This window comes from Parambassis ranga, chromosome 8 (genome assembly GCF_900634625.1).
Source record: "Parambassis ranga chromosome 8, fParRan2.1, whole genome shotgun sequence".
Taxonomy (NCBI): Eukaryota; Metazoa; Chordata; class Actinopteri; family Ambassidae; genus Parambassis; species Parambassis ranga.
Genome location: NC_041029.1, coordinates 6,208,085 through 6,232,807, shown reverse-complemented (window position 1 = coordinate 6,232,807; position 24,723 = coordinate 6,208,085). Strand labels below are relative to the sequence as shown.

At 43.8% G+C, this 24,723-nt stretch overlaps 1 protein-coding gene across 1 annotated transcript; it reads left to right on the top strand.

Annotated features, from left to right (window-relative positions):
• Positions 1 to 404: 404 nt before the first annotated feature.
• cyth3b (cytohesin 3b) lies at positions 405 to 24,723 on the top strand. Its single transcript, XM_028411688.1, has 13 exons — positions 405 to 765; positions 15,161 to 15,243; positions 15,351 to 15,415; positions 16,070 to 16,136; positions 16,263 to 16,381; positions 16,669 to 16,749; positions 17,078 to 17,190; positions 18,110 to 18,258; positions 18,397 to 18,508; positions 19,761 to 19,837; positions 20,903 to 20,974; positions 21,075 to 21,229; positions 22,577 to 24,723. Exons 1-13 carry the CDS (start codon positions 747 to 749, stop codon positions 22,647 to 22,649), a joined length of 1,185 nt encoding a protein of 394 aa, XP_028267489.1. The 5' UTR covers positions 405 to 746; the 3' UTR covers positions 22,650 to 24,723.

Sequence of the window (24,723 nt, the reverse complement as noted above, 5' to 3'; positions counted from 1 at the left end):
AGGGGGACAGTACGGAACCTTTAAATAGATCACAGTAATGATCAGCTCAATAGATCAATAAAACTGCTTAAAATAACCAGTGACTGACAACTGGTCATTTAACTGCCAAAGCATGATGACGCATAATCAATACAAATCAAATTGATATATTTGGCTGGAGGCCTGGAGTCACGTGAGGTCTGATCAGCGGTGAGTGCTGCTGACGCGCAGCACGGGCTGTGTAGCGGAGCTGGGATGGGATTAACACCTCCTGTGAGGGGAACAACATTTGATATGACAAGCGCTTCCTGTTGGTGATTTCAAAATAAAAGACGCTGCCAAGTGAACACCTATGTCCTCTTTTATTGTGAAGGAAGGTAGCGTCACTTCCGGTGTCAGTCTCGCTCTCACTTGACGCAGCAGTGTAAACCGCTCTCTCCCGATACTAGTGGAGTGAAGGCGTATTTGGAGGGATAACGACAACACGCTCGACCCACTGTGGGCTGAAAAGACGAGCCGCTGCTGAGGCACAGACCCGCGGCTCACTGACGGACTGACGCGGGGCCGGAGGAGCTGACAACCTGCCGTCAATGGCCACAACATTTCCTAAAGAAAAGACGCTGCCCGAGAGACAACCTGTGCACCGAATGCGTCCTGGGAATTAGGAGGACGCGCAATTTGCCGTTAATTTTCCCGTTTGCTGGCACAACGGAAGTTTCTCTGAACGATTTTTTTGGGGGGGAGATCCAGATTTATTGGCTGCAGCCATGGACGAGGACAACCAAGGTAGGATTCACAGATCCACATCCCAAATGTACTACTTCATGTGCCTCCATGCCTGCCCATAATAATAATAATAATAATAATATGTATTTTTAGGTTTATCGTGTAGTTGTATTTTCTGGTACTGAAGTTGCAGTTTGATGTCCTCTGGGTTTGACCCAGACTAAAGGTGATGGTTAAGACTAAGCCTGAGTGGATAAGCATGGATGATTGACAGCCTATCAGTGATCACTGTCTCTGTTAGAGACTGAGACCTGTGTATATCTAAGCATTAGTCAGATGTGGGCTGGTGTTACTCCGGCCCAACAGGTCCTGTCATGGTCAGCCGTGCATGCAGCCACGAGACACATCTATTGACTCACGACAAAAGCTGTTTTAGGAATGTGTTGGCACACATGCTGCATCAATGCAAGACAAGCCTGGGTGAACCACATCCATACAGCACACACACACACACACACACACAGGCAGGCAGGCTGGCTGGCTGGCAAACTTTTGAATTGGAGTGCAGACTTAAGAGCTGCACTTTTATAAAAACAATATAAGTTTGTCAATAAATGGTTGTGTTTTCTCACCAAATAACCTCAGGTCATTGGATAAATGCTCTAGATAAAAGACAGCGCGCCATCAGTCCAAATACCAAAATACCAGATCAAGAGACATCAGACTTTACTGAGCTGGAGCTGTCCCTGGTCAGGCTGTGCAGGTATTCAGTGCCTCAGGGATAATAAGTTTTATTTACATGGACTTTAGCAACAAAACGCCAGTTGCTATTCTACCAACATGGTCGCATAACCTCAGCATCACCACGACTAAGTGTAATGTGGTTGATTTCATTGTCGCCAACCTTTGTAGTGTAATTCAGGTTTTATTGATTTGTCCTGTGTCCTCTGTTCCATATGGATGTACACTGTGAGAAGACACCCCCGATAGCAGCTCATACTGTCCAACTTATAAACTTCCATGCACTGCAGCTGCCCCCAAAAGGCCCACAGTGGGGCCCTGTTGAGTGATGATATGGCTATAGCTTGAATGGTAGAAAGGCGAAAAGGAGGTTTAACACAGTAGCTTAAAGGGATGTGTGCAAAACCAGTTTTTTATAATGTGTTCTAGTCTAATGAGCGTTATGGAAAGCAAGTTTTTTTTTTGTTGTTGCCTGGGGTCATCCAGAGTCCTGGTTCACCACTGGCCCCACATGTTGTCTGCTTTGCGAGCTGCAGGATGTGACTAATTGCTGGAGTCGTGCATACATGGCACTTAGGCATAAAGCTGTCATTGTGCTGCATTCAGCCGGCGGCGTGCGTCGGTGCAGCCTCGCAGACGGACATATGGTGCTGTGATGGTGAACGGACAACTGCCAGGAGCAGTAAAACAAAACACACACACACACACACATGTATTCACAACTGCACTGTAACACACTGACACTCACACAAACTGAATTTCTACTTTTCCCCTCATGGCACTTTTGGTGGTGAAGATGGATAGATAGATGGATCATGACTGATAAGAGTGTGTGTGTGTGTGAGAGAGAGAGAGAGAGAGAGACTGTGAGCTTCCTACTACACTGTATCTGTTTACCCTCTTGTCTAGTACCTGCAGAGCTTGTGTACAGTTTTGGGTTAGTACATCCACATTTTGATGATTTTTATTTCAACAACTTAACACCTACACACACACACACACCCAACAGAGGTAGGTACTGTGGGGGCAACAGAACAAAGTAGAGGATGAGCTGTTGTGCTGATGAATCTGCTCAGCGTGATGTCACACAGAGGTGGCTGACAAGGTTCAGTATCGGTACTTCCTCACAAAGTGCGCACACACACACACACACACACACACACAGATGCTGCCTGGGCATAAGTTGACAGGGAGGGAGGACTGAAAAGTTACGGGCGTAATGAGGTATTTAAGTGTCAGTGGGAGAACAGTGTGAGGAGTGAAGTGGTGTGAGGATGGAAACCAAGAGTGAGATGTAGTTGTAGCAGCATGTGAAGTGAGTGGGAAGGGGGAACAGTTGCAATTTAAGTAAGGAGTGTGGTGATGCAATATGTAAATCACTGTTATAGAGATACCTATGTGCGTGTGTGTGTGTGTAAGGGTGGGATGAAGTGCCAGTGGAAAGCTGGAAAATGAATAAAAAAGTATGGAGTGCTGCCAGTGAAAGACGGCGGACGGTGGTGGACTATTTACTCACTCTCCAGTGTATTAAGAAGTTTCAGTGAAAGTCCTTTTGTTCTGTCATAATTAACTCACTGAACAGCAAACGGTCTGTGTCCAGCCATGAATATGCATCAGACCAGATCATGCTGCGTACAGTAGAAAGTCGAAAAAGTGTTGCAGACGTACTGTCAAGTCCATAACACACTGAAGAGTCTTGATCCAATTGGATTGATAACCTATTTCTTCCCTCTCTAGTTGTCATATTTTCTATAAAAGGGGGGGCTGTCTTTGCACAGTCCATACTGTACTGAGAGAATACGTCCATAGTAATTCATCTGTCACGCCTGACATTCAGCAACACAATGCCTTCAGCCACAATGCATGCTCTATGGACAATAGGCCAACAAGAGGCCACAAAGTTCTGCTACACTGAAGCCTGACTGACTGAGCAAACAGAGTGTAGCTCACTGTAACACATTCTGGTTTTGCATGAGTGACTTTGACAGGCTACCCAATGTACAGCTCTCTGCTGCATACAGTGGAGGCTACATATGGTATGAATCAGAGCATTTATAGCATGCTGGACACTGTCCTCGCAGCGCGCCTGGTGAGCTTTGCCGCTCCGTTTATACGCTGTGAAAACCAGCCATTTGAATTCAGCACCTCAGTGTGTGAATGTGTGGTTCAGCGTGTGGTCTGTGGGGTTACGGCCCACTACAGAACACAGACTAAGAGAGATGCACACAATTTAGAAGGCTTTGAGATCTCGCAGCCATTCGTCTCTCGGCTGCAGACAGAGCCAGCACCTTCCTGCTATGTTTAGGATTTGTGTTTTGGATCTGGGGAGTAGATCTGCAGCTGCTGCCTTTTCCCCACAGCCCACACGCTGTAAAGTGGGTGAGCGAGGAACATCCTGGAGCCTTAGGGATGCACAGGAACAAATTATGCTTCAATGGCACACACCTCTATCTTCCCTGTCCACATTGTAACTCTGTGGAAAAAGGGGGTCACCTGGTTCACCTGTACTGTAGGTGGAAAATTGTGGCTCTTAGGGAAAGTGACCAACCGTGGATATTTACTTCAAGCCTGAGGAAGCTCCAGCAGGTGGTGAGGATGTGTATGTGTGCCGCCTGTGTGCCGGTAAAAGAAGCTTGAAGGGCCCTCCAGGATGTCAGGGAGCAGCAGTGGGGCGTGTCGATGCCCTGAGCTCTGCAAAGTTTATAGTGTTGTGCACAAAACACATTAGTGCCTGGCAGGTTTTTAATGTCTTTGCATCAGTGTACAGTGAGGTTTAGGATGAGAGATTTCACTCTAGGATGTGTAATGCTGCTGGATCTCCTCTGGAAACAGCCATATCACGGCATGTAGAATAAACCCCCAAAATACAATATCGGAAGCCTTTAAATTAGATTTTTTTCCACATATTGATGATCTTTACAGGCTCCGCAAACTGGTTTTTTACACATGAGCTCTGGAAGAAAGACGATTCACAATCCTCAGTTTCCTTTTTACAGTTTTTGGAACCATTTCTCATTTATTTCACTGCTCAAGTATGTTTTATTTTACTTTCAATCTCTCTTCATCTCCTCTCTCTGTGTAATTGCAGCCTAATACTCATGACATGTTTCTTTCTTTCTTTGGAATGACTGTTGGTCACAGAATGTTTTTGTTTTTTTACAGCATCTGGTTTATTTTTGCCAAAATGATTCCATTATGATGAAATATCACATTTAGGACATTCTTATGTTTTATAAACATGTCTTTCAAACCGGCCAGTGTGGTTTGAGGTTCAATAGTATTGATAATAATAAAAAAAAGAAAGAAATATATCTTAAAGCCAGAAGTGACCATATTGGGAAGAAGGGGCGGGGCAGAGTGAATCTGACTGATTGACATGATGCATGCTCATTATGTAGAGCCTCACAAAGTCATGTTAATGCCTGTTCTGCTTTAAGTTTATTTATTGCTTAACGTTTGAAGCACAGAAACGTTTTGAGGTAATAAATCATGTGTGAATTAGTCTAATATTCTCCGCCTCTCGCCTCCTTCTTCTGGTCAATAGAATCGATGTGGGGTCAAGGCACTGTTATAGTGTTTATATCCGTCTTATTGACAGGTCATAGCTGCAGCCCTATTTCATCGATGACAGTCACAGCCCTCTTTCTTTTTAGCCTTCACTTATGTTTAAAGATGGTTAGCTGGCAGCAGCACTTCTTTTCTTGACGTAGGAAGCTGTTTCTTGTGCTGTTTGTTTTTTATTACAGTTTATTAAAGTCCTTCAGACTGTTTTCCTCCCATCGGTGTGACTCACCTCTGTTAAAGTGTGTGTTTTCCTGTATTTTGACTGCTCTTATTGCTCTCACACACTCACATGCACTAGCAGCAGGGCACTGTAACTGCCTGGAAAAGCTCTCGGAGATGGAAGAGACTTCTGGCTTCTATATGAGGCTCAACATTACTGTAGAGAGCAAACTGTGCGTGTTTCATCTTTGACCAAAAGGTGGGTGAAGACAGAGGGCCCTTGTTGAATTTGGACCTTCACTGGATCAGATAGCACGTCATATTTACCCCCGACATTCCCTCTGTGATTTAAGTTGGACTCAACAGACTTTAAGAGCAGCTGACCCATATGGAAATCAACTTAATGGATTTAGGCTCCTTTAGCACATCAGCTACTGCATCAATAACATCTAAGTTTCCAGTGAACATGAGTCGTGTGTGTAAATCCTCTTGGACCTCCAGTCTGCTTTAAAAACAGGTTTAAAGTACTTTTATAAGTGGTGAGATTAGATTCTAGTCTGGAGCAGAGGAGGAAAAGAACAGCAGAGGGATTTTTAGGGAAGTATCCAGTTTCATCTACCACACAGTGCTGTGCAGTGAAAGGTCTGCTGCTTTAACGTAGGCGCAGATTTGGATCTGGTCTTTTGTGGCATTAAGACCATCAAGGGGCTCGTAGAGATGTGAAGCAAATAAAGCTGTTTCTCCTCTTTAGAAAGAGAAATCAGAGCGTGCTGAAGGTCTCGGGAGGCTGAAGTCATGTGCTGAAATGAAAGAACGTCCTGCTCCACTTGGGCCTTTGTGGGAGTCCGGGTACATGGCTTCCATTATTGTGTGCGTGGTTCAGGTTTTTGGGAAATGGGAGAAAAGGCTGACCAGAGTGGACAGGAAAAGGGAGGGTTGGAACAATTATGTAAGCGGACAAAGATTGTTTGACCTGCTGAAGATGCAGGAAAAAGGTGTATCCCCCAGCAGTTCAGCTTCACACTCTGGAAACACAACACACCATCCAGCCGTCTGCGGTTTACTCACCTCGTGTGTAACTGATTCTGGTTTATTAAAAACTCTGGAATCTGGACTTGAGTCTGTTTGAACCTACATTGATATTTATCTGAACCTAACTGGACAGTTTAATGCCTAAGTGCAAGTAAACACAAAAAGTAATGAGGATGTATTGCTTCACGTTTTTTTTCTTCTCACATTTCTGCAGCTTTACAGACCATACTGTAGAATAACTGATAACAAAAGTAATCCTACATTTGCAGTTTTACAGCACATGCACACTGTAGGCTATGCTCCCATTATCTGTTATGCCATATTTCATTTAATTCTCAAAAAAATGGGTCAGTTCTTTTTCCCAGTGAGTGAATTTGCTGACAAATATGCGATTTTCCTCCTTCCTGGTGGATCAGCTTTACACCATTTTCTTGTTCCAGCATTTTTTTTTATTTTTTTTGCTGACAACAAGCAGCACTTATGTCAGATTGAATTCTTGTACAGCCTCCAGATGTAGTTTATACACAGTTTGCATTTTTATTGTTAAAAAAAAGACTTAAATTTAGTCTTAATCCAGAACATTGAGTCTTTTCCATCAACCTGATGCTTCTTCCTGAAAGCAAACTAGACCAGTCCACCCTTTTCCCCCTTTGTCTACTCTACAGGATGCACATCCAGTGTGTGTGTGTGTGTGTGTGTGTAGCATCTGGCCAGTCTCCGTTGCCCTTGCAACCTATCTTGTTGTTTCCTCTTTGGACTCGTGGCACTGCCACTCCAATGAACAGCCAGTTTTTTGCAAAATGTGCATGTTTCCACTTCCTACCCCCCACTCCATTTTTTTGCTGTAAGATGCTGCTGCATCATGCAAAATTGATTCTTCTCTCACAGGGAGAGGATGAGCTGTGACTGCACTGCTGGTGCTGTGAAGAAGCCTCAGTACCTGCTGGTTTAAACTTCCCCATCAGCTATCACCACAAGGACAACCTGTTGAATGTGTGTGTGCTGGGTGGGGGTAGGTGGGGGGCAAACATGCAGCAGTGACACACATTTGAAGAGAGACAGATATGGAAGCGGATGCTGCAGTCGGATTTTTAAAGTAGGTTAGTGGTGCAAGGCTCAGCCCAGCTGTGTATATGCTTGTGGAGGCACAGGATTGTATACATGACTGTGTGTGTGTGTGTACATCTCTTTAAATTGTGCTCACGCTTTCTCCACAGGATTAGTGCGGGCTATGAGCCCTCTCCTTGCTTAGACAAATGGAGGAAGTCAAGTGGGGAGGGATATTGATGACAGTTAGTGGATTATAGGTCAGGGGCTCGAGCTGCTTGCTGTCATTCCTCCACGGGAGTGCTGCTGGAAAACACACACACAAGTATATAAACAGGATTCAATCACGACCAAAAGGCAGCCCTGTAATAAAAATAAGAAGCGATGTGGTCTGTCATGTGATTTATAGAGTGGTGTGTCACCAGGATTTTCTGCTTCTCACTCTGCCTCACTCATGAGGCTCTTTTCCTTTTGCCCCGACCCTTCAATTGTTAACTCCTTTTCCAAGATAGGGTGGCTATTGTTGCTGTAGTGAAGACTGTGAAATATAAAATGAATGAGCCTTGACAGAGCAGGTCACAGTGACAGGATCCAGTGATAACCGGGTGTTTCTGCAGGGACTCCACTCATGGTCGCACTCGATGTGCTTCCTCCCTCCGCGTCCTCGCTGCTATAAACACACACACACACACACACAGACTTTCTCTCCTTTTCCACACCTAACTCACAATGCATCAATGTCACAGCTCCCACAGATGATGATCGGGTATGATTGATAATCTGCAGTGGCTTTGAGTAGGTCATGACCACTAACACACACACCCTGAGGGGTTTTTTTTTTCAGCGTGTGGGTGATTTACACTGGCTGCTGGGCACATGCATTTAATCTCTTTGTTGACCTTTGTCATGTTGAATTTCTGTCATCATCAGCGAGAAACCTTATAAGAAAAAAAAATTGAACATGATGCAAATGCTGCATCGGTAATCTCTTCATATATGGACTCAGTAGAAACCTGAACTGAAGCAATAATGAGTAATTATTATTGTTGTTCCCCTCAGGCCAACATCAGTCAGTGATATTGGAAACATCAGCAGCAGCAGCAGCAGCTCTGTATTGCTTAAACTCCCGTGAGATAAGTTGTTGTCGTGAATGCCTGCAGGCTGTTAGGAGGCCATACGCGTGCCTCGCTCCCAGCGCTTTCAGTCAGGAAACCATGCAAACTTTCGGTTAGATGAGAACAGCTGATATTCAAACATGTGACGCTGAAAAAAAAAACATGTTAAAGGTTTTATGTGAATGCATTTGAAGAGGAAGGACAGGATTGTCATGCTCTCTGCCCTGCTGCTATTTTCATATCACTCATTTCCTCCTGTACACTCTGGTATTATTAGCTGCAGGCATCAAAAAGTTGGAGTTTCATGTTTAATATTTTGCTGAGTACTGAGTAGGAGGCATGCAACGATAATATGTTCCATGTTTTTGAATTTTGCTTAACCAAGGTAAACCATCAGAAATAGGTATTAACTGCTTTCAGTGTCAGTGTGTCAAAGTTTGTCAGGGTTCTCTGTTACATACACACCATCATGGAGGCTGCTGATTAGTCCCACTGCCTGATCGCTGTGTAGAATCAGTGCTTGTGTGCAAAAGCTCCAGGTCTGGAAAACCCCTTTTACCCAGAACATGGGAAAGAGTGATCGTCTGACCTGAACCGCCTACATATTTTTTAAAGAAACCCTGGCTCAGGTTTGAACTCTTTCTCCCTCCTCCTCCTCCTCAGTCTGTTCTATATTCCTGCTGTCTTGGAACAACAAAAAGTACTACTTGGCAGCTGGAGCGTCTCTTTGTCTTTTGGACTGCTTGGATTTCTGCTCTACACTCTTCCGATTTTTCGGCCTGGACCCAATGTAAACAGCCTGTGCTGCCGCCTCCTCTTTGTCTCCTGGTCACGTGTGTGTGTGATCTCTTCGTCTGCTCCGTGCCTTCGCATCACACTGTGTGACACTATTTTCCAAATGACTCACTGAGGGGTCTTTGCACAGAGAGGCCCTGCTAAGAGTTTCTGGAGAACCTCACTGCAGAGTCGCCTGGCTTACTCGAGACATGATATATCTTTTCTTTAAATCAGGACCAGAGTATTTAGAATTTGCCTTTAATGGATAGTTGTCAGTGGAGGGACGGGAAGCAGACTGGAATAAAACCAGGGTAGCTGCAGCTAAGGACTAGAACCTCAGTTTAGTGGACACCTACTACCTAGTTGCTCCATACAGTAGGCTGTTTTTTATTGCTTAACAAAGATAGACCTGCTATAAAAGGCAATTGGATTATTTCACATTTCCTTCAGACAAATCAGTTTTTCTTTTTACTTTTTTATATGACCCTGCAAACTAGAAAATTCACTTAACTTCATCTAATTTTAATTAAACTGTAAACAGAGAGACAAACCTTCATGTTTTTGGAGAACCCAGTGATAGATAGGTCCTGTGTTCTGCCTTTTTACCCATTCATGGCTGGGATAGGCTCCAGCCACCCTCATCCCCACCCTCCTGATGGATGGATGGATGGATGGATGGATGGTTAGCCTTCAGCTGGCACATTTTCCCACAGCAGCAGCTGCATTCTGGCTACGTTAGCTAATCTGACTGATTAGACAATTGCTGGTTCAGGGAGGGGTTTAACAAACGGTCAGTCAGGCCTTGTTTGGGTTTTGGAACCAAGGTTGTAAACCTTAGGTTTTTTATTAACTGTGGGTTATAAACTGCTTCATAAAAAAAGTGATAAGAGCTGTTTTTTAATGAGTTGTGAAGGGAAAGGTGACTTTCAGTTGAGGGTGCTGCTCATTAAAGAGGAGTCATCAACTCTATCATCAGAGCTGACTTTACACCCACTGGACAGAATTCTTTGGGGCTTAGTATGTGCCCACGTCTGCGAACTTCCCTGTTTTGTAACTGCTGAATCCTTGTTGAATTAGGAAAGGTCTTGTCTAGACAGGGTGTGAGATTATACAGTGCACAGAAGAAGATGGCTTTATTCATCTCAAGCATACCTATCACCTTGAGAAACAGCAACTTCCTGTTACATTTATTGGCTCTGTCTCAAACACAAAGATGTTTACTGTGATAAGAGTCCTGGCAGATGTAGATGGATGACCTGGTTGGTTATCAGTTTGTGCACATGCGGTAAAGATTGTACTGAAAGACATCTGTGCTTGTTGTCTCATAATTGAGCAGCGCTCTAGAACAAGGGTTCCCATCGACAAAACCGCTCAACCAATCAGCCTACAAACAAACCAACCAGGCTGTTTTTAATCCAAAGGGAATAACAAGAAGAGCTTCAGCGTGGCAAAGCCAGTACTTGTTCATGAATAAGTGACTGTGACTAGTGGGTTCTGTGAAGAGACTAGTCTTGCTTCAAGGGACTGTTATAGGGTCTTTCAGGCTTTGAAGAATCAAACGGCCATGTGGTGTTTGATGTAACCTCTGATTTTCTGTTGTAATCTAATTTTCATCACGGGGATGTTGTGGATGTCTCCTCTGAGATGAGAGCTAACAACAACTGAGTGCTGCAGACTTGAAAAAGATTCAGTAATGTCTTAAAGGGAAACAAACAGTGGAGAGAAACATTTTTCTTTGATAGGGCCTCTTCCTCCCTCTTCCTTGTTGGCGGCTGGTCGTATCTGTGACAGAGATTCTGCACAGACCAGAGCACCAGAGGAAGGTGATGGAGACTGCTGTGATGACCTTGGCTGAATCCTTGACCCAAACAGCTCTCACTGGAGCTAGTTCTGTTCAAATGTTTACATGCTAATATCCTAAAGTGAATGTATTACCTCCCGTACTTTCCTATGTTGGCATTACATCTACACTGACAATTTCTCATCTTAAGTACGTCTTTGTTTTGATCTAAAGTTTGAACCTCATCCTGATAAAACAAGTGCTTAGTTATAGGGTTAATACTTCCTGCTGCACCCTCAGTGCTGCAGGGATGCCTTCATGAAGTGAAGATGGTTTCTTTATTAGAGCTGAGTGTTCTCATGTGGAAAGAAGAACAGAGTGTAAAGAAATAAATAAAAAGAAGGGATGAGACTGTGCTGTATTGGGATCTGGTTGGACCAGACTGGGCGGTTGCTGTAGGAGGAATGTGGGCTATTTCCATACCACTACTGTCAACTGTCAAGAGGCAGGAGCTGTCAAAGAGGCTGCCAGTGCTTTGTATGTGAGTAGGTGTAACACAGAGGGGGAAAACAATTACTACACACCTACCAGCCACAATCGCAGCTTACATGAGCGGGGGACGAGCTGCTAAAAACGGTGCAGGCGCTCTTACAGCAGTCAGGGACGGCGTGGACCAATGAGAGGACACAAGCTGATGTATGTCAGTCATCATGGGAACTGGGGAGAGGAAAAGACAACATGGTATGCATTTTATCCTGTACATGTTAAAACTAGGAGGGTCAGCCGATGTTCACTAACATCATCAGGAAAGTGAATGTGATCCCTTTGGACGTTCATCTGTCAGTGTGTCACCGACTGACACAAACGCCCGTCCGTCTTGCATCATTCTCAACTCAGCTGGTTTGCACATAATTGCAGCAAACCTCTGCACAATCCCCTGGCTGTGCTGTGAACTCATGTAAGTGCTCCTTAATTAGCCTGTTGTGGGAACAGACTCTACCCTGCTCATGTTTATGTGGTTGCTATTGTTACAGGAGGACCCACCCCTCCATTGTCCTGGTGGAAACTAGGAAGTGTTTTACTCTGTTTACTGTTGTATTGTCATCGTTCTTTGTTGAGTAAAGGTGAAATGCAGTATATATAAGCAGCACCACTACCACGTGCCATCCACAAGTATTGATTGTTTTGCCTATTTGTAGACTCAGAGATGATCATTGAGATTATATGAGTGCAAGAATGCATCATGAGTGGAACAGCTCTGATGATGCTGTAGAGAGAGAGAGAGAGAGAGAGAGAGAGAGATCAACAGATTGGAGTGTGATCAAATATTCACTAATGAGGCTGAAACACAACCCTCTCAGCCTACAACTAGAAAGAACTACTATGGCTGCACATTGATCCTTGCTGTATTTACTCTGTGACCTTCTTGACCTTCCTTCCTGGCTCTGACCCGTCTGGTTACGGTTCTTTTGAGGGTGAAAAGGCGAAGCTACAAACTCTGTGACCTCTTTGTTGGAAACAGTCGGCATCACGTGTTCATGTCTGAGAAAACTATAGCAGGGTGGATGTTACTCATCCATGCATGATTGGCGACCAAGGGAGAAAAAAAGGCTAAGCACGCAAGTTTGTGCCATTATGATGATGTATTGATTGTCACCCCCCCCCCCCCGGTCTGCCAAGTCATAATACAGTATAAAAAACGCTGAGCGGTGTTGCGTAGGTAAGGTTTATATACAACCTTATATAGATTTTTTTCTGAATGGCTTCCCTCAATGAACTTTCATGTATAATGCATCAGATGCCTCACAATGATATCAGATTACTTTTTATTTTCCCACATACATGCTACTACCAAACACACACAGCAAGGCATTGTTACCACAACCGATTCTGTCTCCTTGAGACAATTTGTCCCATTCTCCGGTCCGGTCGAGCCCTTTCAGCCGGAGTGGGAGGGATGGAGGAGACTTTTGCGCATTACAGACGTAGGTTGCCTGCTGGGTCTCTTCAGTCCACAATTACTGCTTTATGAGAGGCTACTTAACCAAAGCCAAGAAGTGAGTGCAACAGAGGCAGAGGAGTGTGAAGATGTCTGGTGGGCTGGTATCTGTTCCTACAGCGCTCCTTAGTCTTTGCCTTTTCATTGCTGTTTGGCACTGACAGCATCCTTTTGTGTCTTTGTTTCTCTCACACACAGGCACAACTTTTCCCCTTTTTGTCCCTGTCTGTCCTCAGAGCCCTGTTTGCAGAGAGTTTTTTCTGCATCCTCTTTTCATATTAACATCCATGCGGTTAGTGGTCTTAAAAAAAAAAATCTCACACACACAGTGATAATGAAATATTTATCACTTTGACCCCAGTGGACCCCCCAGCTACTCAATTTTTAAGAAGTCACTGAATAGTGTTTGAAAATGGCAGGCACAAAAATATACCGGTTATCATTAGAGACCACATCACACCTCAAAACAAGCCCATAATAGCTGATGGTGTTCCTTCACAGGAAGCCGGTTGGTATAAACGACTGTGGTGTACCTCTTAAGTCTCATTCTCGGAAAAAAAGTTTGTTTTAAAATCTTCTGAATCTACCATTTCCGATGAAAACATGGTGGCCCCATTAATCCTTCGCCCTTCACATTTTATCTATCATAAATAAACATTTTCCTTTTTTTCATCTTGTGAAATCTTGACGAAATGAGAGTGAGTCATCATGCTGTCTCAGACTTATATATATGCCATTAAAACTTGACCCACTCTGCACTTATATATAATTATGTCAAATATCAAAATGATGCTCTCCTTTTGACATATCTTTATTATCTTTTTTTGAAGTTGGTAGAGACAGTCTGATCATCAGTGTGTATGTGAGGAGGAAAGGAGTCTATCAGCACCCATCTGGGTCCCTGCTCTCTGACTGACTGCTCATCTGTGATAACACGAGCTGCGTGCCCTCAGAACATCATAACCTAATAGTCCGTGCTGCTTCTGTCACATTGTCTAACACGCAAGATTGATTCAGACAGAGAGAGAGAAAGAGAGAGCGAGATACAGTAGATAGATAAAGAGGGGAGGAAATAACTTTCCCTTTTTTTTCCCCCTCCATTGTTTACGGTCGTGCTGGGGTTCGCCTGAATCGCAAAGCTGCTTAGTGTTATGATTCAGTTTGGGGATTTGAATCTGCTCTCACCCCCACTTCAAGCACTGGAAAAAGAGAGAGTGATAGTAGTGTGTGTGTGTGTGTGTGTGTGTGTGTGTGTGTGAGAGCAAGTAACGGCGTAGGAGAAGCACAATCTGGTACAGCTCCATGTGAAAATGACCTACTTCCTGTCAGCTCTCCCTCAAATGGATCACTGTGTGTAGGAGAGAGAGAGAGAGAGAGAGAGAGAGAGAGGATATGGTTAAACGAAGGATAAGTAGGTGGCCATTGGGACCTCCATAACAGAAGTGTGTGAAATGTAAATTTTGCATGCATGACATGTATAGAGTGCACCCACCTGTGCGTACAGTGTGAGCACATGACATCTCTCTGCAGTGATAATTAACAGAAAGGCAATATTTGAGGGAGGGGTGGAGGGGTGGGGGTGAGCCAGATGTTCAGTGGGAGATGTGGGTGGGGGGGGTGGGGGGGGGGGTATATCAAACACACATGATGTGATTTATGGAAGTCATCTGCTATTCAACAGATTCTGTGGTTGTAATTTTCTCATGAGAAACTTTCATTAGTTTCATTCATTCATGCTAAAGATGGAGGGAAGGAAACTTCGATGATTTTCTGCCTCTAAACGTGCTTGTTTACCAACTTTAAGCCTGCATGCCCCATTTTCTCACTCTAATAAACATTAATTATGGATCAGAATTGGATCAAAATTAAATTTTTACTATTTTTAAGGGGGTATTTGAATATCAACCATCCTGTAAGGGAAAGCTTGAGCTGCGCTCCCCCTTTCAGCGGTGCACCCACCTTCTTGGTTAAATCAAATATTTAACAAGAAATGTCAGCAGAAGCCACACTGGCCAAGCCGTCCTTTCTCTTTGCTGTATTTGATCCCAAATAAAATACCACTTCAGCGTATTAATTTAGGTCACAAGCAATGTCTTTGCTAAGGATTTATTGAACAGGTATGCACTGTCACAGCTTTAATCCCTCTGACTTTGACTGGCTGGTTGGAGGGTGAATTAATTTAATCCATCCTCATAACGTGGCTCCTCTCCTTTCCCCCTCTTTCATTTCCCCCACACTCAGTGCCCGAGGACCTGTCTTTGGAAGAGAGAGATGAGCTGTCCAACATACGACGCAGGAAAAAAGAGCTGCTGGATGATATTGAAGTGAGTGTTTTGTTTACTCCTCAGCTGCACCGTGTTGTGTTAGAACAGATGAAACACGAACTAAAGTGTGTGAGTGATGTGAGTGATGTGACTCCTGTGCTCGACAGCGGCTGAAGTTTGAAATCGCAGAAGTGATGACTGAGATCGAGCAGCTAACCTGCGTGGGAGAGAGGTGAGTTTCATTTTCTGGCTAGAAATTAAAGTATTTAGACACATTTTTTTTATTTTTCCCAGCAAATAGTTTGTTTTTTCTGGTCTCCATGGCGACCAGAATTAGGTTACAGATTAAAAGTGCTTTTTTGTGAGTGTAAATGCAGTTAATACAGAAAAACACTGATAGCATCATTTTGCTTTCTGCCACTGTTCCACTGTGAGCCTCACACCTGTTGGTGTGTGTGTGCATGTGTGTGCGTGCGTGCGCGTGTGTGTGTGTGTGCGTGTGCGTGTGTGGTAATCCCCCTTTGTTTGAGGAGTGAAACATTAACCAAACAGTCTGCATTCAGAGGCTTTCATTTGATTGGTTGACAGGGTGGAGTGAGGTCGTGTGTCACTCTGAGTGTGTCTCAGGTGCAGCTGGAGGTGCAGCGTCTATTTTGGGCACAGGGGGGAAGCTTAGGGAGCGTACACACATACACACAAAGGTGGAGATCTCCCTAATGGGTGTGCATACAATTTGTGTTCTGAAGCAGAGTAACATTACAGATGAAAATAATGTTCATCCAAATGGCTGCAGGATGAATCTGTCTACATCCTGGTTTTAACTGAACAACTGAACAAACACCACACCCGACTGTCGTGTGATGTATGTTTTTTTTTTTTGTCACAGCAAAACCACACAACGAAACAAACAGATCGCCATGGGGAGGAAGAAGTTTAACATGGACCCCAAAAAGGTCAGGACGGATCCTGTACTGCCTGTTTTATGCTTTCATTGATAAATTTAAAATAGGAGTTCATAAAGGTTCTTTGAAAAAAGGCCAACAGAAGTCATTTCTTTTTTTATGTTTGTTTTTAAACAGGGAATCCAGTTTCTTCTGGAGAATGATCTTCTCCAGAACACCCCAGAGGACATAGCACAGTTCCTCTACAAAGGCGAGGGCCTCAACAAGACAGTCATCGGGGACTACTTAGGGGAACGGTGAGCTCTCCGGTTTTCTTCTTCTTTCTTTCTGTCTGTTCTCTGACGTGAGCATAAAACCCCAGGAAATTGGTCGTCTGGATTTATAGGGCAGCACAGCGACAGGAGACCACATGTGGTTCTTATGACTGACCCGTCAAAGGGGACAGCAGGACTTAAATGTCAAAACAAAAAATCCCAAATGTATGAACGTGTCACTGCAGTGCACTTGTTGTCTTTTCTGTTTTCATCTGGCATGTAAACAGTTAAACCTGTGACACCCCGGGCTGTCCTGTTCTGTTTTTCAGGGATGACTTTAACATCAAGGTCCTCCAGGCGTTTGTGGAGCTTCATGAGTTTGCAGACCTCAACCTTGTTCAAGCCTTAAGGTGAGTTGACAGAGAGAAGTGCGGCCTCCACCCACCAATCAGGATGCAGTTTACATTCATGTCTGTCCCAATTCACATATGTAGTCCAGGAAAAGCAACGACTGTGTTTTTGTGTGATCTATGTGACGTCAACATAAAATCGATGCCTGAAAAGGGGTGACCTTTGACCTTTGATCCTCAAATTGTAGTTTTCTATAAGTTAAGCTGTTGGTACACACACAGGCTTTCTGGGTTCTAATTTACAGTGAGTATCCTGGGAAAAAAAACTAACATCAATATCATCCAGTCCTGACAGTCTGCTCTCTCTCTCTCTCTCTCTGCTGTTCAGGCAGTTTCTATGGAGCTTCAGACTTCCCGGCGAAGCCCAGAAGATTGATCGCATGATGGAGGCGTTCGCCTCCAGGTACTGCCAATGCAATCCTGGCGTCTTCCAGTCCACAGGTACTAACCACACACACACACACACTGCAGCAGATATATGAGTCACACACAGCCAGACAGTCCATGACAGATAATGTGCCAGCCGGACCTCAGAGCCAGATCAATGCTTCTGACTGTCTTCCCTCAGCAGACGCCTGTTTAAATCATTGTATAAATCTTTACCATGTGACCACACATAAAACACAGAGATCCACCTTCAGAGTGGGTTCTTCTTTTTACTTTACCACCATGTATCCCCTGCTGTTAGCAGGCCGCTCACTATCAGCACTGTAATCACTATTCCTTGTGTCCAGCTGTGGTAGAGAAATTGATCACACGTCAATAACTGTGATTAGTGCAGTCATGGCTTGTTGTGCAATGTCGACCGCTCACGTGCTAAGGAGGACACAGGTGACAGCTCAGGTCATGAATATTGATGTAGTGCTGTGTCTGCGACACACACACACACACAGACTTTCATTTATTGGTCGCCTCTGTGCACAGCGCTGTAAATGACAGTGCAGAGGATGTTGACTGAGCCAGTTAGTGTGTGGATGGATGAGGTGGAGGATGGTGAGCAGGAGTTATGATGGGTTTTATGCTGTAGGTTTCTGTGTGTGTGTGTGTGACTACAGAGACACTTGGCTTTCAGAGTGTGTGTGTCAAAATATATGGGAAGCTGTTTGTTGATTGAATTTTCTTATTTTATTAGCCGAAATCCTTCATTTATTGATGGATCGCTGACCAATGAATCATCAGAGCAGTACTCTAAACTATTGGAATTCAGCACTGGACAACCATGTGGAGGGTGTATTCTGATTAGAGACTAGAGTTCATTTTTACTGTGTTCTATCAATTCCAAGCAGGAAAATGTGATCCTACACACACACACACACTCACACAGATGTGGGCTTGACACCATGTGTAATTACCTCCACAGACACCTGCTACGTCCTATCATTTGCCATCATTATGCTGAACACCAGCCTGCACAATCCCAACGTCAGAGACAAGCCCCCGGTGGAGCGCTTCATCTCCATGAACAGAGGGATCAACGAGGGCGGAGACCTCCCAGAGGAGCTACTCAGGGTGAGAGCGCTGACTTTATCGGCTCGTCATATTTGACATACATACATCTCAGCATTTGAAACGTAAACGTGTGTTTAGATATGTCAGCTTGAATGTAGAAGTGTGCTCACCGGCCTCTTTCCTGTAATCTCTGTCCAGAATCTATACGACAGCATCAAGAGTGAACCCTTTAAGATCCCAGAGGATGATGGGAACGACCTGACACACACGTTCTTCAACCCAGACAGAGAAGGCTGGTTGCTCAAATTAGGTTAGTGTGACTCAATGTGCACAATCAGCTGGGAGAGGGGGTGCAAAACACCCTTTATTTACTGCTCCACAGCTGTGGGTCTGTTCTCAACAGAACTACAAAATGGAGGTCATTATGACATGACATCATATTTAAACTACATACTGACCGTACATAGATTAAATCCACTTTTGAGCGTTGCTATTGTCTCGAACTTTGAGTGCCGTCTCCGTAGCATCATGCAAAGAGCCCCATTGTGGCTCACAAACCTAACACGATTACATTCTGGTACGGATCCTCCCCGGAGCCATTTCCCACACTAGTAGCTGCTCAGTATGATATTTCTAATTTAACTCTCTAAAAATAAACCCTGGAGGATGTGAAGGGATAAATGCCTTTTTTAAGCAAAGCTCTTTCTACGCCAAGCGGAAATTTGGCCACACTAATTCAATAGCCAGAGTCTATTTAAATGTAAGGAAGCTGTTGTAATTATGTGTGGTGCATATAGGCTGCTGCGTGCGACCATGAAAACAGGAAGGAAACGCTGCAGTGAAAAGCGTTGTGCCCCCCCCCCCCCCATACACACACACACACACACACACACAAAGGGATGGTTGTGTTGAGAGGAACTAATCAGGAATGTTAGGTCGATGCTCACACACACACTCACAAACATGAAAGGTATGCACATACCAGACAGGAGTGTCCCACCGGGACAGAGCTTCCACAGCGTCCCAGCTTTACTTCTGTGGTGTTTTCCTCCACACACGTGAGGCTCTGCACCGCCAGAGGCCGAACTCAGCTTCAAACCAGTGTCTCACTCTTGACTTTTTCTTTTACTTTATGTAGTTTGCACAAGTGTACACGTGAGCGGTGAACTTGCTGTTGGGTTCAGCGTGTTTGTTTTGTGTGCGTGCTCCTTCAGGGGTACTTAAGGTGCCATGTTGGGTTCGTATCATGTTTGTTCCTTGCCTGCTCCAGAGAGAGCCGATGAGGTTTTTATCATGTTGCCTTAAAATATAAATAGGCAAAGTGTGTAATAATTCATCAGCTGCTCAAGTCGTCATTTAAATTCATCAGTGATCACATACAAACCTGCTTATCTAGTGCTTATAAAGTGTTTTCTGGTCAGGTTTAATGTCTGTCTAATGTGGACTTGGATCGGCTTCATTAACAAGCATCACATTCCTGCTGGTTTTCCTGAGGGGCAGACGGTCAGTCTGTAAATGCGGCCATTGTGTCACTTCCTGTCTCCCCTTTCTCTTCCTGTCAGGGGGCCGAGTGAAAACCTGGAAGAGAAGATGGTTCATCCTGACTGACAATTGCCTCTACTACTTTGAATACACAACTGTGAGTCTCCTTCTAAGATCATGTTTGGTTAATAAAAGGCCTTTACAAGTAGGCCTGTGTGTGGTTTTCAGTGTGTGTGTATAGGGAGCTGCTCAACCTTCTTTAATATAAATGAGCAAATGAACAATGAATTAAATATGTCAGGCTCCATTAGCACAGTTTGCTAATTTGTTTCTTTCCCTCCTTGTACTGTACTAACACTGTAATGTTAGCACAGTTTATCAGCCACTCTACTCTTTTTCTGTTCATGTTGCATGCTAATGTTGTCTAATTTTAGCATAGCTGCTGCTGGACACTTTGTGCTGATGTTCTTTGATGCTAGCACAGTTTTCTAACTATCCTACTTTATTATCTGTGTGTGTGTGTGTGTGTGTTACATGTGCTAATGTTGTTTAAATTAGCATATATGACCATTCTGCTTTCTTTGCTTGTGTTGTGTGCTGTGTAAAGTTTGCATATCTACTGATGGTTAAGCTGTGCTAGCATGTTTTAGCTAATTATCCTACTCTTTTTTTTCTTCTTGTGCTGGTGCTAATGGTGGCTAACGTTAGCATACCTGCTAATGATGGCTAACATTAGCACACCTGCTAATGGTTACGCTTTGTACCTTTTTATTTTATGTTGCAGTTCTGATTTTATCATTTATCATAGTTGTTAACTGTTGCTGATACATTAGCAATATCAGCATGGGCTATAATGTGCTGCTCTTTCATCCTATTGTTGGCCTATTAGTGTCCCACTCTGTAAAAATTAGTGGTCCTTGAAGATTTTTTATCAATGCCTCTGTCGCCTTGCTGCTATGTCAGCACTGTCCCTTCTCTACCCTTGTGGTGTCCTGCAGGACACTATCATTATGTCCTGTCCTCTGCTCTGCCTGCTGCATGCACACATTATCCGGTCCAGTAAAAAAAGCAGCGAGGACAAGAGGAGGCAGCGTGTGGGAGCAAGTTTGATCTTCACATGTTAGAGTGGGCAAATTGCTTTCCTCATGCTACCTTTTCTCTTTCTTGATTGCTTGTCATTCAGTTTCTCTTTCTCTTTGTTGATTTCTTCTGAACTGATTAGGACAAGGAGCCACGTGGGATCATCCCCCTGGAGAATCTCAGCATCCGGGAGGTGGAGGAGCCCAGGAAACCTGTGAGTGTTAGATCATCTCTCTCCCCTTGATGTTTATTAAATGTTCTAGGATGATTATCTGACAGCTGCATTTTTGTTTATACCATTCTGTCTCCTCAAGAACTGTTTTGAGCTCTACAACCCCAGTCATAAAGGCCAGGTGATCAAAGCCTGCAAGACAGAGGCAGATGGGCGTGTTGTCGAGGGCAACCATGTGGTATACAGGATATCAGCACCGACGCCTGAGGAGAAAGAAGAGTGGATTAAGTCCATCAAGTAAGATCACTCATAATAATAATTACTTACTGTGAGTTACTTCCACTTTGGGCCTATACAGATCTGTACAGCTCTGGAAATACCGACAACCTTGCAGTGAATGACCTAAATGCTGGATGCTATGTAATCCGCACAGAAGATGGTGCAATGTCAAAGAGAGTTGGCTCAGCAGAACAGAGCACTTGTACATATTGTAATGTATGTATAGTGTAATTCTGCCCCTCCTCTCTCTCCCTATACTATCAAAGGGTATTCACATGGGAAATGATAGGGGATTAGTCAGTGCTTATAACACACCAGGGGGTGAGGCAGCAAACCTATCCAGGAAAGGCAGCTCCAAACTGGGCTGACGCATCCGCAGCCACGGAGGCTAACGAGCCACAGCTTGCATTTCACCAGAGGGGTCCACAAGAGGACTCGTCCGTCTGTGGAGATAAAAGGCTTTTTATGGAAATGATTTTCTGCCTCTTTAAAAGTAGAGATGATCACAGAAGCGAGCTCTATCTGCTTATCTTGAGTCATAAACGTACAGATGACGCTGGACCAAGTAGGTCAATTGAAGAAGTGGGCTGCTGTCGCTCAGAAATTCATTAAATATTTCAGGAATTTCACATACTTATTTATAGCGGAAATGGAGTAAAACGTTACACTAGTCATGGCAGCCTTACTGGGATTTGATCACTCTACAGTGGAGCTATTGTTTTCACGAAATTGGGTTGTTGAAGGCGACAATGAGCCTTATGAAAGAGCGGGATAGTCATCGTGCACGTACTCATTCTTCAGCATGCGGCGCTGTAAAAGGGAAGCCGAGATATTCGCAGTGGGGGGTTGAGCCTCTTCTTGCTTTGTGCTGGTGCTAACAGGATTTAGCAGCCGTGAAACTGGGCTTCTCTGTGGAGCCCAAATGGCTTCCTGACTCACTCGCTCCCATTGTGCACTGCCTTTCCATCGCTCTGGAAAAAAAGCAGAGCGGGAAAATGCGAAAGACTCGATAATCTTGAATGCTATTGTTTGCCCTCTTTCAGACTTATAAACATATAAACCTACTGCACAGCAGGAGGGAGAGTGTGTCCAACGGCGGTCTTGGCAGGGTTCTGGAGAAACGAACCCGAGTTGTAGGAAAAAAAAAACTTGGGAGGTGGAAGGGGGGGGCTGTCCTCTTCAGAAACCATGGAAACCAAACTAGGTCAAACTTTTTTTCCTCTTTTTTTGATCTAGTTAAGGCAGGGGTTTGTATAAATGTGCCTACATTTCCATATCAAAGATGTTTGGGACCCTCCTCTCGTGTGGCCTTCTTATTTAATAATGTATTGATTTGATTTCTGTCCTTTTGATTGGCTTCTCCAGGGCCAGCATCAGCAGAGACCCTTTCTACGACATGCTGGCCACCAGGAAGAGGCGCATCGCCAACAAGAAGTGAAGAGGAGCAGCCTCGGCGACCTCCAGCCATCCTCCATCTTTCTCCCCTTCACTTCATGAATACAGTAAACCCCTCACAGAGAGAGAGCTTTAACACTAAAACCTGTGTCTTCCCCGGACTTAGTACAAGTCATGAGCGCATGTTGGGGGAGACGCACTACTGAGGAGATCACTGGGAAACTCTGATATTTGGACGGCCATTTTGTTTCATTGCCCCACCCGACCCCACCCCAACCATAGTCATAACATGTTTCTCGGTCCCCTTAAAGCACAACTGCCATGATTTCAGGTGCACATGCATGCATGTGGGTTATTATAGACCAATAATGTTATTGTGTTCAGCAGTGTGCATGCGATCCGTGCACACAGCATGTACATGACGGGTGCATAAGTGATGCAAGTGTTCCCTCCTGAAGTGAAGTCGTCGTTATAATTGAGATGTATGGTGGCGGGTGGATCAGTGCAGTATAACCTCACCTGGATCTCACTCTGGTGCTGAACTCTTCTCTCCTGGTGCCATGGTTGGAGCTCTGCTCAGAGTAACCTCAGTAAAAGCTGGCTTACATTTAGCGTACAGTCTGGAGTCAGCTGGGCTGATTTCATTTGTTTGAGTGTGGAGCAGAGACTTTTGAAATGTGCATACTTTTTTATTTCGGTTTGTAGCAACAGTACTTTTACTTGTTTTTTTAGTTTTGGACTTAAAGTTGTAATCCTTAAGATTTCAGTGCTGGTTGATCAATACAGCAACTCATTTATCTGTTTAAAGTGCAGGTTCCCCATGTTATAATCACATTTTAAGCCACTCCCTTTGTCCCATATTACTTTCATTTAAAAAAAATCACCAGCTGATTTAAAAAAACCTCAGAGCAGGGCTTATTTTGTAACGCATATATTCGGTATTTGTGACGTGTCACTACTTCCTTCAAATATGAAGCTTCCTGAAAGAGTAACTTCAACCAATCAGATCGCTTCCTGCTGCCATCACCAGACCTGTAACTGTCATTAGTTCCTGGCTGTATGCAGATTGGAGGAAAGATGGAATCCCAAGAGTCCCGTTGTTACTTAATGTAAATGTGAAGCAACAACAGGAAGCTAATGGAGCGTCCTGTCTGATAATTCTATTTAAATTACATTATGTTATGATGCATAAGCATGGTTAGTGGAGTGCCTGCTGCGCCACCTGATCCACAGGTGCCTGATCAACCAATGATACTGCAGTTTAAACACATGATGGCTGAGCAGGTTCTTCTAAATCTAATATTCATAAATTCAGTAAAATCTTAAGGACTCTAACTTTAAACTTCTCAGTCTACCTGGTGGGTTTTATTTCTGGCTGTGTGTTGGCCCAATAGGTACCAGTCCAATGAAGCTTCTTCTTCAGTTTTTTTCTTTCTTCTATGGCCTCTGTCAGTGAAGGTGTTGTGATCTTGCATTTGGTTTGTTCTCTTAAAGGTCATTGCTTGCTTTTGTGTTCTTAAAACAAAATTATATATAATAACCGACTATCATATTATTTTTTTGTATTTATTTACGTTTGTGAAATGGTTTAATACTTACCTGTAAATGTTCAACAACGTATGCTTAAGTTATGTATGTATATATTATTATAATGTATAGGTTTCTTCTCTCTGTTGTTAGTATGCACACTCTGTGTAATGTTGGAGCCGACCGGCAGACGTTTGGGGTCTTCTTTGCAAAAAGCCTTAAACATAATCATTAGAAAAATATAGAATCATAATAATATTAATAATAATAATGATAATGAGGAGGATATTGGTCAATAACTGTGACAAAAGCCGTTATTGATGAGTGAGAAAGATGGTTGTATTTATGATGATGAAGATTATAAAGAATATGATGTTTGATGATGATGATAATATAATTGATGATGTCAAAAAACACCAGTAGTTTTCTATGTGATTGTAAAAATAAAGTGAAGCCTTGTAATCAGGGCACAATATTATCTTCTACTGCCCTGTGTGGGCTTATAGCTACATTAACTTTTATATTCTCTGTATAAGCTATTGGTCACGTTGTATCTGCATTAAGTATACATAAAGCTTATAGCAGACTTA

Excerpts from the sequence above, each read along its gene's own strand:
- cyth3b (XM_028411688.1), top strand. Across the intron at positions 16,137-16,262 it reads TTAACATGGACCCCAAAAAG|GGAATCCAGTTTCTTCTGGA; the intron begins GTCAGGACGGAT and ends GTTTTTAAACAG. Across the intron at positions 20,975-21,074 it reads TGGAGGAGCCCAGGAAACCT|AACTGTTTTGAGCTCTACAA; the intron begins GTGAGTGTTAGA and ends TGTCTCCTCAAG.